Here is a 15942-nt window from a genome sequence, read left to right on the forward strand (position 1 = left end):
CATTACTTTTCTGTTCCTCCTGTTCAGTGGTTACTAAGACTATTCATTTTTCCTTTTACTTTTGTAAAAGCATTTCTTAGCTAATATGCAGTTGCTTCCTGAACCAAAGGTGCTGTTTTATTTTTGAAAGTAAATCCAGGTAATTAGGCATTTTGCTTGTAGTATAAGTTTATGAGATCTGACAGTTAAGTTCGCAAACTTGTAACGATGTTGTTAACTGTTTTTGGTATCAGACGGATTACTCATTATGAATTTGTACCAACTGGACAAACAGTTAACCAAGTTGACTATTTGGAAGTGCTCAAAAGGCTGCGTGAAAAAGTTAGACCACCTGAACTTTTCACCAACCATTCATGGCTCTTGCATCATGACAATGCACCAGCTCACACGGCACTGTCTGTGAGGGAGCTTTTAGCCAGGAAACAAATACCTGTATTGGAACACCCTCCCTACTCACCTGATCTGGCCCCCAATGACTTCTTTCTTTACCCGGAGATGAAGGAAATATTGAAAGGAAGACGTTTTGATGACATTCAGGACATCAAGGGTAATATGACAACAGCTCTGATGGCCATTCCAGAAAAAGTGTTCCAAAATTGCTTTGAAGGGTAGGCTACCCGGTTTCCCCAAAAATAAGACCTAGCCAGTCAGCTCTAATGCGTCTTTTGGAGCAAAAGTTAATATAAGACCCGGTCTTATTTTAATATAAGACCGGCTCTTATATAAGACCGAGTCTTTAATATAATATATAATACCCGGTCTTATATTAATTTTTGCTCCAAAAGACGCATTAGAGCTGGTTGTCCAGCTCAGTCTTATTTTCAGGAAAACACGGTAGGACTGGCGTCGGTGCACAGCTTCCCCAGGGGAGTCCTTCGAAGCTGACAGTAGTGATATTCAGCTATGAGGTATGGAGCACTTTTTCTAGGATGAGTTCGCGAACTTAATTTTGTGTATGTAAACTTAGACACTTTATTACCCTTACCGAAAAGATAGACATACAAAGAGACAGCCTAGAAAATGACCAACATGCCAATTCTTGCAACTATGTCAGAAGTGACAGAGATGCTGCTGCTTTTATTGGAATGCAGTACACAGATTTAGGGTCTCTATGGCAATAAAGGTGTCGTAAATGTTACAATTTGCATGTGACCCACTAAGGATCTTGGGCGGTTTCATTTATTTTTGTGGAACAGGCTAGAAATGTGGCAAGAGAAACAATCATTTTCTTTGCAGTAAAACTTTTATTTTTAGATGTCTGCTTACCTGATTAGTTCCCTCTCCCCTCAGGCAGAAAAGGTACATGAGTTGAATGAAGAAATAGGAAAACTTCTTGCTAAAGCTGAGCAGCTGGGAGCCGAAGGAAATGTGGATGAATCCCAGAAGATTCTTATGGAAGTGGAGAAAGTCCGTGCAAAGAAAAAAGAAGCTGAGGTTGGTGAGAAAAATGTCTTAGAGAAAGGGGAGACTTTGTAACTCCCGAGAACTGAACATCTGGCATAAAATGAAGCTGTGCCTTCATTTTTTTTTTTTTTAAGATTTTATTGGGGAAGGGGAACAGTGTGTGCTTCCGGGACTTTTTTCCAAGTCAAGTTGTTGTCCTTTCAATCTTAGTTGTGGAGGGTGCTGTTCAGCTTCAAGTTGTTGTCCTTCCAGTCTTAGTTGTGGAGGGTGCAGCTCAGCTCCAGGTCCAGTGGCCGTTGCTAGTTGCAGGGGGCACAGCCCACCATCCCTTGTGGGAGTCGAACCGGCAACCTTGTGGTTGAGAGGACGCGCTCCAACCAACTGAACCATCCGGGAGCTCAGCGGCAGCTCAGCTCAAGGTGCCATGTTCAATCTTAGTTGCAGGGGGCGCTGCCCACCATCCCTTGCGGGACTCGAGGAGTTGAACTGGCAACGTTGTGGTTGAGAGCCCACTGGCCCATGTGGGAATCGAACCGGCAGCCTTCGGAGTTAGGAGCACGGAGCTCTAACCGCCTGAGCCACCGGGCCGGCCCCTGTGCCTTCATTTTTTTGACTATTGGGAAGGAGTTAAAATAGAGGAGGATATCGATAGGATCACAGTGCAAGCGCGCTTGGCTTTGTCTTCGCTCTGCCCCCGTGGCCCGTGTGACCTCACACCAGTGGCTTGCTCTGAGCAGAATCCCGTGTGTAGAGTGCAGTCCTGAGTGTGGAGGCCGTGGAGCAGTGTCGGAGCACATCCCAGCAAAGACCCCAGAGAGACCAGCTTGACTCCCGGTCCCTCTGGCTCCCTAGGGAGCTGCTGGGCTGTGGGGCTTCTTCTACTTGAGTGACGGCCAGAGCTGACTTACAGATAGAGAACAGAACCTGGGTGTTCTTCGCGACGCGGCAGAGAGAGCCTGTGTGGGCAAGAGTAGCATCCAAGTGGTATCGGCTGGCGTGCCAGGCCAGGACACTGGCAGTGTGACCCGGGGTTCATATTGTGGATGACCGTTTTCTTCCTAGAGTATTTGATCTGTTGCATGCCCTCTGGTTCTTGAATTCTCACCACTGGAAGTGAAGATGGTTTGTGGTGGGCGTGGTAGAGCCACAAGCAGACAGGGTGTGTTCTTTTAGTAAGTGCCCACGGAGCTCCAGCTTGGTGCCAGGTACTTTTCTAGATGTAAGCGAGCCGGAAGAGGCCCTTCTCTCCAGGAGATGGCTCTGGAGTGGGGGCGTGGTGGTGAGAGCAAAGGAAGGTGAACAGCTGGGTAAGATTCATTCAGACAAAGTCGGATCTGAGTTTGAGAGTGACTGTGGGTTGCAGAGGGTCTCCAGGTAGGGTATGGTGATCCTGGAGACCCTTGATCTGAGACCCACAGACTGAGGGGTTCTCAGACGGGGGGCAGGAAGGCCAGGCGGGGATGAGCAGGTGGTGTGTAGATGCCCGGGTGCGGGGATGGTGTGGGTATCACAGTACCCCTGGCTCGGCGTGGTGTGCACGCTTTATAACAGGACAACGCCCAGGGTCTGTGGGTGTTCGAGCAGTGCCCACTGAGGTGGTGACAAGTTGGAGACAGCAGTAGGCTTCCTGCCATAGTGCCCCAGCTCAGGCTAGAATTGGGGTGAGCAGCATTTGTGGGGAGGTGGTGCTGAGATACTGCTTCGCACCCCTGGCAGACCCGACATTCCCTTCAGTGACATTCGTGGATAATATAATCCATTCTTGAACATGAAAGAGAGAGAAGCACTCCTAATACATATCTGATGTTTGGATGTGATCGCACCAGAAGACAGATGGGGTCTTGAATGTGACACTTGCAGGTGATGTTTATGAATCAGATACCTTGAGTGGCATTGCCATGGTGGTGTGACTTACGGAGGATTCAAAGCCCTGGACACTTACATAGGTCCTGAATAGGCTCTGAACCCCTGTGTACTTCAGTGGGAAATGTGTTTATCCGTCACACAGAGTCAGGCTCCAGCAGAAAGGCCAGAGGCAGGAGGAGCGCCCCGGGGCCGCTTAGCACACCCTGAGCCCAGCCCTTCGTGCTTCAGAGAGCTGAGCAAACACCAGAAACCTGTGGGTGGCTCGGAGATGTATACATAGGCTAAAGGAATTGTAGGTGTGGGGTCCCCACGTGGATGCCTGCAGAGCCGAGACAGGAGCAGGATGGGGCGCATGGGTGCTCACGCCCAGGAGTCCTGGTAGCCTTGCTGCTGTGCCCTGTCCCCGCCCCCAGGAGGCAGCGCCACGTCAGACCACCAGGCGAGACAGGGTGGTGTGGGGGCGGCCTCGGCAGTGACCGTCTCAGGTGGTGTGGCCCCTGTGGGGTCCTTCGTGCTCTCAGTAGCAGGCAAGGGTGGTCTTAGAAATAACACAGAGATCCTGTGTGCCCTTTACCTGGTTTCCCTCCATCTTGGAAAACTAGCACAAAGTAACAGAAAGGGTGTTGACATTGACATGGACACAGTCGAGACGCAGACATCCATCACCACGGGTCCCTCCTGTTGCCTTTTAGAGCCACACCTGCTTCCCTGCCCCCTGGCAATCACTGGGCTGTCTGTCCTCCATGTTTTCTTCTGCCGTTTCAAGAATGTTAGGTAAATGGAATCACAGTGTGTATAACCCTTTGGGATCAGCTTTTCACTCAGCATGATTAGAATTTATTTTGAAAGATATTGGAGGGTGGCATTCAAAGTGTCAAAATTACAGGGAAGGGTAGCATGATAATCACAAAAATTTGTGTACCTACCATATTTACAGTTTTTGCTTAAGGTTTTTCTTGTAATAAAAAATATAGCACATATAACGGAAATTCAAGTTCCCAGGGTTTGCCATCTCTAGTCCCAATTCTCTCCCTCCCCGGAGGCAGGCGTTAGTGTGCATTCAGCGTAATCTTCAAGTCTGTCCTGGTACATTATGACCCTGCCTCTGGGGCTGGTGCTTTGCGTGTAGAAAGTCCTGTCGGAACGCTCCCACGCTGTCCGTGGCTTCCTCCCACGCGTAGCTCACTCAGCATTGCTGTGAGGTCTCCATGGCGCTGCCTACAGATGCTTCAGTTCGCGTACTGCTATGGGATTCATTTTATGAACGTGTGACTGTCCATTGGCGGTTTCGTAGGTTATTGGGGGTTCCTCACCTTCACAGACAGTGAGTGTCCTTGCACCTGTGCGCTGGTGCACGTGAGCGTGTTCTAGGATATAACACCTGGAAGGAGAGTTTCCGGTAAAGGCACGTTCGCGTCCCTTTCACGGGTAGGGCGCGACAGGGCACTCCGCATTAGTTGTACCAACGCAGGCTCCTGTATCTTGCCAGTTAAGTGAGAATGACATACCTTATTTTAATTTGCATTTCCTGGGGAATGTTCTGAATGTGAATTAATGGAATATTACTTATATTCATGTCTCCCTTTAAATGCGGATCGATGACCATTGGAATGTTCCCGCCCCCTCTTCCACCTCCCCCCATCCCGGTTCAAGCCGTTGTTTCTCAGTCTAGTTGTGTAGGACACAGCTCCCTGGCCGAGCCTTGCGCCCCGGAATGTATTTCTGAAACCTGGATTTGGAAGGAGCGTTTTAACTTGAGCACCAGCAGCAGTTACCATGTCCTGCTTTCCTCTTTTGTATCGTGTATTTTGAGGCTGAGCGCGTTACTTCTTGTGATTGGACTCAGACTGTAGTGACTGCGGGATGGAGTGTGTTTTGTTCCATTTTGTTGTGCACACTTTCTTCTTTGAAGAGGGGGTCTGATGGACTCATCTTTGCTCTTCCAAATTTTATCTTTTGGGGCTGCATTGGGATACAGTTTCCTAGACACACATTCTGTGGATGGCTCTTGTGTTTCTTACTTAATTCATTTGGTTTGATGTTGGTTTCTTGAAGGCCCCTGTTGAAGATTCTCCCCTCTTGCCTCCCTGGTCTCAGTAGGGCTCCCCAGCGTACGCGTCAGAGACCTGCCTTCCCTGCTGGCCTCTGAAAACAGGCAGCGTCCTACTTTATATAGTGTTTTGAATGCTCCTTGTTGCTTTGAAATCACGACTGTTAGTTCATTTCTTAAGTAAAAGATGAAATGGAATTGGTTACATATATCTGAAGCTTTGTGAACGACCCAGTTTTTATTTATTTATAAGTCATATCTATAGTCCCTTCAAATATTTCCTCCTGGTGGGTTGCATATTTGGTGGCAGTTCTGTGTCCCTCACTTTCATCACTATTCCCTTTCTCCAGGAAGAATACAGAAATTCCATGCCTGCGTCCAGCTTTCAGCAGCAGAAGTTGCGTGTCTGTGAAGTCTGCTCGGCCTACCTTGGTCTCCACGACAACGACCGCCGTCTCGCAGACCATTTCGGGGGCAAGTTGCACTTGGGGTTCATTCAGATCCGTGAGAAGCTTGATCAGTTGAGGGTACGTTCATGGATTGTTTTTTCTGGAGAAACATGAGAAGTCCCGTGATCGTCCTCACGTTTCTTTCCTTCTGGAAAACCATGTGCTCTCATCCTCTTGAGTTTTATAGTGAAATCCTCAGTTTCATCACTTTGTTCACACAAAAGACCTGAGGGGCCTTGGGTATTTACTTAGTCTGCACCCCCTTATTGATGAAGATAATGGCAGGGTCCAGTACAGCTTCTAGGCGGCTCATGCACGTCTCTGAAGTCACTTCTGTTTGGAGACTGGAGAGAACCAGCAGTGTCTCGTTTCCTCCTTGGACGGAGGCGGATGCACGGAGAATGCTTCGGCCTGATGGGCGAGCACACATTCTGGTCCTGGCCCTGAGCCGCCTCAGGACAAGATGGAGGTTTTCTGACAGCCCTGCTCCACAGCTGCCCCTGTGTCCCTTCCTTCCTCAAGGCCCCTCCTTTTCCTGGGTTAGGCGCTAGAACATTTGACTTCTTGGGTATGGAGCGCTAAGAAGGAAGGTGAACGTGTTTCAGATGCTTAGGATTGTCGTTCTCCAAACTGACAGTCTTCCCTGCCCTGTGCTGTGAGGGCGGGACGCTGGGAAATGTGCGGGCCTTCCCTCCGGACACCTGAAACCTGGCAGGAGGACAGGCACGTGGCACCTGGCTGTATGTAGGGCACCATGATAACCAAGGCTGAGGCTCCTGTGTGCCCCCAGGAAGGAGCGGCAGGTGGCAGGGCTCAGCACCCTCGCGAGGAGGGGTCCCCGCGGGTGACGTGTGGTGTCGGCACTGGGAGAGCAAGCTGGGGTGGCAGTGAGGCTGTTTTCAGCTCTTTGTCTTGACACATTGTGCTCCTTTGCTCCCAGTAGAATTTTGAAAACTGATGTACTTTGTCATACGTTTTTAAGTGGCATTTTTTCTTTATGGGGAGCAAAGATGTAAAAATACTTTCCATGTGGCCAATAGAACATCAATAATTTGGTGTCCACTACCATCCCCATTAAAAAATCTCCTTAGCAGTGGAATGTCTCATTCCCATTTCTCCCTTAAGTCTATTTCCATTCCATATCACGCCATGGTTTTGCCCTGATATTTTTTATACCTGAAAGCCTTTTGTTTCTTTTAACATGTATTATCTGTGCATCAGAAATGTGAATATATTGAAAGAAATGTCCCTAAAACCTTGAGAACTTAATTACTAACTTGATCTAGAAAGTGTGTTTTATTTTTGCAGTTATAAGCAGTTATATATTTGACCAACACAGATGTAGTACAGATTTTGATAAATAGCTGTTAAACTAACAACAGAAAACGTATTTGGGAGCACACCTCTTAGTGATAAAGAGGGGAGCCTTCCTCAGAGACAGCTTCGCTCACAGTGGTTGCAGCGGTGTTCACACCTCACGGCAGCACCAGAGTAAACGCAGGTGGGGGAGGGTAGTGTTTTGGGGAGTCGGAAGGGTTTGGAAAGGAAATGATGGTAGACCCCAGGTCTGTTCTCAGCCAGATCCTCCGTAGGAAGAGTGCGTGGAAGCGGGGGTGCTGAGGCTTCCATCATTAACTAACCCATGCAGTGCGTGAGCCTGCGCTGGGCGCGGGCAGAGCAGAGGGGCAGGTGTAGAGCTGATGGAGCCAGACAGGAAGGCGCGGACCTAGAGCTGCTCCGGGGAGGGGAGCCAGCCTCTCCGAGCCCTCGCTGTGCCTTCTCTTCCTGGGGGCCTGGCTCCAGCGCACTCCGAGACTTCGATCATCCTTCCTGGGCCTGAGAAGACCGTGTCTCACGGGCTCCGACTTCCTTCCCCTCAGGGCTTCATTTCTCGGCAGAGAGATGGGGACATTGACAGGCTTGCCGTTGATGTTGGGGATGGGGTGTGCAGATTGGACCGAGTGCTTTGGGCTAAGCTCTGTTACTGTGCCAGTGGTGCAATTTCTCGCGGCCTTCCCCTGCCTGTTGTGTTTTCTTTTGTTGTAGAGGGTTCATGGCCCACCTCCCCTGGCCTGCTGTCGCCAGGAGGCCAGGCCTAAAGCCAGTGCAGCCCTCTGCACCCAGAGACGGGCCGTTCCTTGGCAGCAGGCGCTTGGTTCCCAGCAGCAGGATGTATTTAGTCAGACACACATGCTCTCTTTTACCGTGAAGTTTGTGACGTCTCCTTTGGATAAAAAACCTGGATTGGTTTGAAGCTACATGATAAACTTCCCGTGACTTAGACGTATAGCACCTCTTAAGATATGCAGTTTGTCACTGAATTTATAAAATGTAATGATAAAGCATTTTTTTCATGTGTTTTCCATTTTACGTTGTTTTAAGACTTATTTTTACATGATCATGTTCCTGTTTCTTAAGTTTCTCTTAGATTTTTAAATCACCCATGCTGAGGTCATCTAAACGTGTTTTGTTAAGCATTTACACTCTAGTTTGTGTAAGTTGCTCTTTTCTCATTTTCCAATTTTTCATTTATTTAGAAAACTGTGGCTGAAAAGCAGGAGAAGAGAAACCTGGATCGCTTGAGGAGGAGAGAGGAGAGGGAGCGAGAGGAGTGGCTGAGCAGGAGGTGAGCCCGGCAGCACACGCCCCGAGGGAACCCCGGCTCCTTGCATTGCAGTGTTGTTTACAACAGTTGAGGTCTGCTAAGCACCTAAGTGCCCATTAAAAAAAATAAGCGCTCTTGCAGCTGGTTCAGTGGAGCAAGGTCTTGGCTGGCCCAGGATGACCTGTGTGTGTGCTCAGCCATGCACAAGCAGCGGTGGTGACCTAATGCTTACCTGGAAAGGTGTAGATCCCCCAAGGGCTAAAGAGTAGAAGACGGGGAGCAACCTGCTGCGCCCTGGCTCTGGGGGTTAGCACTCAGCAAACCGGATAGGCAGGAGTGTGCTTTGTCACACTGCTGTGCCCTACTGTGGGGAAAATCCACTGGGGAAGGGCCTTGGGGCCCCTCAGCGGTGACTTGTGATACGGTGCCAGTGGACGAGAGGCAGGACCCGTGGCCCTGTTGTGAGTAAGTACAGGTGGCCGGGGTGGAAGCAGCGAGAACAGTGAGGAGCCAGCTGGGAAAGTACAGGGGGAGGAGGGGGCAGTGTGAATCGGGTGTGTTCTGGGGGTAGAGCTGATAGGAGGTGCCGGTGGCGCTGGTGAGGCGTGCAAAGGGGAAGGGAGCTGCCGGCCTCACGGTTTCTGGCCCGGACTGGCTGCTCGCACAGCTAGGGAGGGCGAGGAGCGGTGTATTGGGGTGAGGAGGGCATGGGGAATAGAATTTGGCTCTGGCCGTACTCGGTTTGAGGTGACTAAGGGGCATCCCAGTGGAGTCTGGGTGAGTCAGGTTGGGGTTCAGGGAAGAGGCTTGAGCCAGGAGTGACTGCGCTGCCATCATGGGCACAGCTCGTTGTCCTCGAACGGCCCAGAAACGGCTTTTCTGAAGGAAGTCCTTAGTGTATAATTCAGAAAGGACAAATATTTCTTGTCTTTTCATTATTTAGTCATCTAACAGGTTCTGTTGTAGAGAGACTCCAATAGTACACGAATACATGAAGCAAAACATGCAAGTCCCTTTTTACACAGAGGTGACCAGTATTGTGGTGGGGCCTGAGGGACCCGCCCCTCGTCTCTGAGATCGCCCCCTGGCAGGTGTGCCCTTACCACGATGCGTCGTCATGCTCGCTTCAGCAGCACGTGTACTAACACGGAATGATACAGAAGCAGCAACACGGCCCCTGTGGTACAATGTTGTGTCATAACTGAATGTTCTCCTCCCACCGTCATCCTTGTCATTCATCCCCCACCCCCTGCCTCTGGCAACCACCAGTTTGTTCTCTGTGAGGCTGCGGTTTTTCTAGATTCCACATACAAGTTATTTGTCTTTTTCTGTCTGACTTAATTCACTTAGCATCATTCCCTTAAGGTCCACCCATGTTGTTGCAAATGGCAGGATTTCCTTCCTTTTTTATGTCTGAATAACACTCCCTTGTGTATATGGATTACATTTTCTTGATCCATTCACCCATTGGTAGACACTTAGGATGTTTCTGTGTCTTGGCTGTTGTAAATAATGCTGCAGGGCACATGGCTTACAGATACCTTTTTGAGAGTCGTTTTACTACTTCCGAGAAATACCGCAGCCCCCCCATATCTGAGGGGTATGCTCCACGTGGATACCTGACTGGATAGGACGGAGCCTGCATGTGCAGTTTTCCCTGTGTGTACCTAACACTTGCTGGCGTCCCTGAGCCTGTGCTTTGGGGCCATTACTGAGTAAAATGAGGGCGACTTGAACACGACGCTCAATCTGAGAACTGGGAGGGGTATGAAGTGACTACCAGGCAGGTAAGGGGTCCGGGGCAGATACGCTGGACAGAGGGGTGCTTCGTGCAACGGGGTGGGACGCCGCAAGGGCGCCACTCAGAACGGGGTGCTGGGTAAAACTTAGGGATTATTTACTCCTGAAATTTTCTATTTAATATTTTCAGACCGAGCGTGACCTTGGGTAACTGAAACCATGGAAAAGATTATTTCACCTAGCAGTGGAATTGCTGGATCATTGGTGGTTCTATTTTTAATTTTTTGAGGGACCTCCATACTGTTTTCCATAGTGGCTGCACCAGTTTACATTCCCACCAATAGTACGACGGTTCCCTTTTCTCCATATTCCATATCCACTCCAACACTGGTCTTTTTGATGATTGCCAATCTAACAGGTGTGATACCTCACTGTGGTTTTGATTTGCATTTCCCTGGTGCTCAGTGATGTGGAGCACCGTTTTATGTTGGCCATCTGTATGTCTTCTTTGGAAAAATGTCTGTTCAGATCACTTTTTTTTTTTTTTTTTTTTAAATAGGACTTTATTGGGGAACAGTGTGTACTTCCAGGACTTTTTTTTTTTTCCAAGTCAAGTTGTTGTCCTTTTCAATCTTAGTTGTGGAGGGTTTTGTTCAGCTTCAAGTTGTTGTCCTTTCCAGTCTTAGCTGTGGAGGGCGCAGCTCAGCTCCAGGTCCAGTTGCCATTGCTAGTTGCAGGGGGCGCTGCCCACCATTCCTTGCGGGACTCGAGGAATTGAACTGGCAAGCTTGTGATTGAGAGCCCAGTGGCCCATGTGGGAATCGAACCGGCAGCCTTTGGTGTTAGGAGCACAGAGCTTCAACCACCTGAGCCACCGGGCCGGCCCCCAGATCACTTTTTAATTGGATTTTTTTCTGTTGAGTTGTAGGACTTATTTATATATTTTGGATATTAATCTGTTATCAGATACGTGGTTTGCAAATGTTTTCTTGTATTCGTTAGGCTGCCCTTTTCATTGTGTTGATGGTTTCCTTTGCTGTAGAAGCTTTTTCCATTTGATGTGTCCCCCTTGTTTATTTTTGTTTTTGTTGCCTATCCTTTTTAATTTTTGATGACTAATTTTTCATAAAACGTTTTGAATGAGGACTCTGGAGATCATCATTGTACATATGTGTTTAAGTGTTTCCTAAAATTCCTTAGAGTTTCTGGGACAAAAGAATTCATAGATATTGGTAGAAATTGCAGAAATTGCTTTCCAAGAGGCTTTATCAACTCACCCTCTAACCACATGGTGTGTGAGCGTCTTTTTGTCACTTCCTCCTCAGCACATGTTGATGGCAGCCTTGTGAATTTCTGCTGTAGAACACTGTAAAACGAGACCTTGTTGTAATTGCATTGCTTGGATTGCTGATTGTCTACTGTTTCCCAGGGAGCTCGTTTGACCTTCACTTGGCAGTGAGCCTGTGCTTGGGACTTGAGGCTGTGGTTTCCCTTTGGTGTCTTGGTGACTTTCAGTTCTGCGCAGCCCTGTGTCTGTTAGGTGACGGCTGCATAGCTGTGCTAATGTCCACTCTTTGCAGAGCCAGTTGTTGAACTCAGGGTGCAGTTCTGTCCTTCGGCCAAATCGCTGGAGCTGGGGTTGGGGTCGGTCCCATGCCATCAGCATTGGCCCTTGCTGCTGCAGGCCTGAGAACCAGAGAGCAGCCAGAAGATGACAGGTTTCTGTGGGAGGTCGACCCTCCCCACCTCATGGACTTGAGGTTCCTCCCCTCAGATGTGAGGGATGGGGCTGTTTGGGGGAAATTGTTCACTTTTTTTTCCCCATTTTAGGTCTGGATCAAGAACCAGAGATCGCAGGAGGTAGGTTTCCAGATCCATTCAAGTGTTCTCAGTAGATGTTCTTTTACACGTGCGTTTTGCTTACTACTTAGCCTTGATAACTTCACAATTATTGGTGGCCAGGAGTTTCCTGGCAAGGTGTTTTTTTAGGAAGCATTGGTGGGAAGGGTCTGGCCATAATTATTTGGACCAAAGATTAATTGATGGGACACCTGTGAACCCAAGTTGTAAATTTGTGGGAGGAAAGGGGGAGATACAAGTAAAGCACTGAGTGTCCTGAAGGGAGGGATGTTGGGGAGAGGCCACCATGGCCTTCAGAGTCTCTGGTTGGTGTCCATTGCAGGTCACGTTCCCGGGACCGGCGTCGGCGGCGGTCAAGATCTACCTCCAGAGAAAGACGAAAATCATCCAGGTCCCGCTCCCAAGACAGACACCGGCGCCACCGCAGTCGTTCCCGGAGCCACAGCCGGGGCCACCGCTGGGCTTCCAGGGACCAGAGTGCGAAATACAAGTAACTACTCTGACTCCTTCAGTAGCTGCAACCAGGAGTGAGCCCCTTCTCTTTGTGTTCCCAGGGTCTGCTGGGTCTGTCGGGCCCGCTGGCCTGCCTGTTGCTCAGGAGCCTAGCTGGGCATCTGGGACTGTGTGTCGGGGCCGTGAGGAGTTGTAATGGGGCCGGGGGCGCTGGGAGCCCCAGGCTGAGTGACAGCAGCAGGTGGCTGCAGGGACAGGCGGTGGAGAGGCCGTGGAGGCGGGCATGCGTGGGCACAGCCCCACCAGGCGGCCTGCTGCGTGCAGCGGCTGCACACGCGTTTCACTTCGGTACACAGAACCCCTGAGCCTCGGGCCCTGACCAGGCCCTGCTTACGTCTGTTGTGGTTTTTGTAAGGAAGAAAACACCACCCTTAACCAGTGAGGTAGCACTTTGGTGGGTTCAGTTTGAGTCTTTTTCTCATGGTTTTTACATGACGGGTCACATGCGAGGTGTGGACTTTTGTTGTATTTTCCTTTGCTCCATTCACATTCCAGCTGTTACTCGAAATCTTTGCAAATGTCACTTTTTAGTAGCTGTGGCTTGGGCCCAAGACGGCAGGCCTGGCAGCCCCTGGCCTGGCAGGGGGCCTCCCCAGGTGTGGGGGGGTCTTGGACTTCCTTGTCCAGGGTCCAAGTTTTTGGCACCTGAGGAGCCAGTCAGAAGGGGGACAACAGCTTCTGCTGAGCCTCTGGTTCCCATTTCTCAGGTTCTCCAGAGAGCGGGCGTCGAGGGAGGAGTCCTGGGAGCGCGGGCGGAGTGAGCGGAGCGAGCGGGGGGCCGCCGACTGGAGGCTCGAGAGCTCCAACGGGAAGACGGCTTTGCGGAGGTCGGAGGAGAAGGAGGCTGGCGAGATCTGAAGCCGGGCCCGGGCCCTGTAAATACTCAGACAGACGTGCGACACGGCCTGAAGTTACCCTTTATATTTGCTGAATACAACTCATCTTTTGTAGTTTAAAATTTCTATTGTTGCGGAGCTAGCTGTGAGTTTTAGAGATGTACAGAGTCGCTCCTGTGTTCTGGGGTTATGTTGAGTAGGAATAAATAAATCTGACAGACTGGGGCCGCTGCCTGTGGGGTCTGCTGTCCTGTGTGCTCTAGAGCCTTCCACAGGTGGTGATTTGAGACACATCGGGCACCATCTCAGTGAGCTCTGCTCACCTCCACAAATTGCGGCTTCCTGTTGGACTCCCCTTGGACTTGGGGTGTCCGACCTCCCCCAACCGCTTCCCAGATGACTGGAGCCAGGTGTGCTGGGTGGTGTGCCGCGTGGCTGCATGTGTCCTTTCCTGTGTGTCCGAGCTACCTGGCTCTGCCCTCAGTGCCGGTTTCCCTGGAGAGGAGGGAGTTGCCCCATCTGGGAAGGGCCGCTGTCTGGATAGCTTGCTGTTAGTACGGCCTCCACTTGGCACGAGCTCGGGCCTACACCACAGTTCCCGTTTTAGGGGTTACTTGGGGGCAAAGAGAGACCCTTAGACAACATCCACATGAGAGCCACGAGGTCCTCAGGAGAAGAATCAGGTTGTGGTGTGGATTGTGGGGTCTCCTAACCCTTCATAGAGGCCTCAGGCTGTCCCGGGGCAGGGCCCTTGCAGCCAGGGCAAGCAGGGCTTCTGGGGCGCCCTCCTGACTCATGCTGAGGGCCTCTAGCCAGGCCCAGGGCTGCCGTCTGGGGAAGAAACACTGGAAAAGCTGGTCCTGTGGCCTGAATGGGCGCTCAAGATCCAGAGCGGGGCCCATCCTGGGGGAGCACCCACCCTGAGGTTCACTGGTAAGCCTTGGGCCCTCGCTGCAGCGTGTGGACATGTGGGTTCCCTCCCGAGGCTAATGGAGCTGCTCAGTAGCTGGTATACTTGGCTCGGTCTGGGAGCGGGTTCGGGGGGCATCCGGGAGGAGGTGGTGCCCTGGTATGACTCAGCCAGTGGGGGAGGGGACATGCCTTCACGGGGTGGCCACCGTGGGGTTTGGGATCTGTGGAGACTGAGTCACTTGAGGGGCTCTTGGACTTGATCATGTGTCCGAAACACCTGGAGGACTTGTTAAAACAGGTTGCTCGCCCCCCTAGACTTTCTATTGGCCTAGGGAGGGGCCTGAGAAAGTATACTTCTTTTTTGGTTGAGGTAAACTTACTTAACGTAAAATTCAACATTTTAATCACTTTAAAGTGTACAGTTTAGTAGTTTTTAGCGTATTCACCATGTTGTGCCATCCAATGACCGCTGTGTAGTCTTAGCACGTTTTCCTCACCCCGGAAGGAAAGCCGGTACCCGTTAGCAGTCGCCTCCCCTCCCCCAACCCGGGACAGCCATTAATGTTTCTGTCTCTGGATTTGCCTCTTGCGGACATTTCGTACAGTGGAAGCACACAGTAAGTGTGACAAGCTGCTGTGTCACACCGAGCCAGTGTTTCCGGGGTTCGCCCTTGCTGGAGCCTCGGCAGCGCGGAGAATAAGTTTCCCTGGGCTGCTGTCCGCAGGACCCTGAGCCGGAACGGGGACAGACGCCTTGTCTGTGATGAGGGCGCAGCAGAGGGGCCCGGCAGCTGGGACACCAGCTTCAAACCTGAGTGCCATCGCTGGGACGTGGACGGAAACGCCCTCTGGGCACGTGCAGAAGATACTCCTGGTTCTGCGTAGACGTTGCGTTGGGTCCTCGGTTGCTGGCATAACACGCCTTTTATGTCCACGGCGCAGTCCCCACACCAGCCCCCCACACATAACCTTTCCTCTGTGTCACTCACATCCCCACAGGCACTTAACCATGGCGCAGGGTCGCAGGTGACAATGCTGATGGCTGCTCGTGGACGGCACGAGGGCTGACCATCCCTCAGGAGTACCAGCCGGAGGTGGCCCCTCCTCCCCAGGGCCACCCAGGAGCCCCTAGGGAAGGCCTAGTGCCCACAGCTCTCGGGTGCTTTCCTGTCCCTTGCGCCTGCCTTCCCCTCTTTACTTTTTGGGGCTCCTGCATCTGCCAGCTCCCTCCTGCCTTTGCCCTTGGCCTGTGTCACCCTGCCTGCATGACTTCGCCACTGGGCGCTGGGGGCAACCCTCTGAAGGATGTTGTGTAAAGGGCACTCATGCCAGGCTGTCCTCACCATCTGGGAGGAGCGGTGGCAGGGGCCAGCGAAGGGGGCTCCTCCCACTGGGACTGGGGCCATCTTTTAGTTTTGAGATGTAATTGACAAATAACATACTAGTTTCAGGTATGCAACATAATGGCTCGACACGTGTACGTGGAGAAATGATCCCAAAAAGTCCAGTTAGCATCCATCATCAGTCACACAGGTTTTTCTTGTGATGAGAACTTTGAAGCCCTACTCAGCAACTTTGAAATGCAGAATACAGTATTACTGTATATGTATTATAATATACTGTGTGTATATATATGTATATAGTACAATGTAATACAACTATAATACTGTACATATAATTATATAGCAATGCAGTATTATATTTCCC

At 50.7% G+C, this 15942-nt stretch overlaps 1 protein-coding gene across 4 annotated transcripts in view; it reads left to right on the forward strand.

Annotated features, from left to right (window-relative positions):
- LUC7L (LUC7 like) overlaps positions 1-13548 on the forward strand; it is a 28810-nt gene extending 15262 nt beyond the window's left edge. For 2 of the 4 annotated variants that reach the window (XM_019756224.3, XM_019756222.3), the window contains 6 exons: positions 1291-1434; positions 5671-5847; positions 8307-8395; positions 11945-11974; positions 12297-12464; positions 13195-13548. In XM_019756224.3, the coding sequence (XP_019611783.1) occupies positions 1291-1434; positions 5671-5847; positions 8307-8395; positions 11945-11974; positions 12297-12464; positions 13195-13345 (759 nt within the window). In that variant the 3' untranslated portion in view covers positions 13346-13548. Of the gene's footprint in view, positions 1-1290; positions 1435-5670; positions 5848-8306; positions 8396-11944; positions 11975-12296; positions 12502-13194 lie in introns of all 4 variants that reach the window. The other 2 variants (XM_019756223.3, XM_088801389.1) reach the window with 2 other exon arrangements.
- Positions 13549-15942: the final 2394 nt, after the last annotated feature.

The sequence above is a fragment of the Rhinolophus sinicus genome, chromosome 10, assembly GCF_057876585.1.
Source record: "Rhinolophus sinicus isolate RSI-liver-muscle chromosome 10, RSI-T2T, whole genome shotgun sequence".
Lineage (NCBI taxonomy): Eukaryota > Metazoa > Chordata > Mammalia > Chiroptera > Rhinolophidae > Rhinolophus > Rhinolophus sinicus.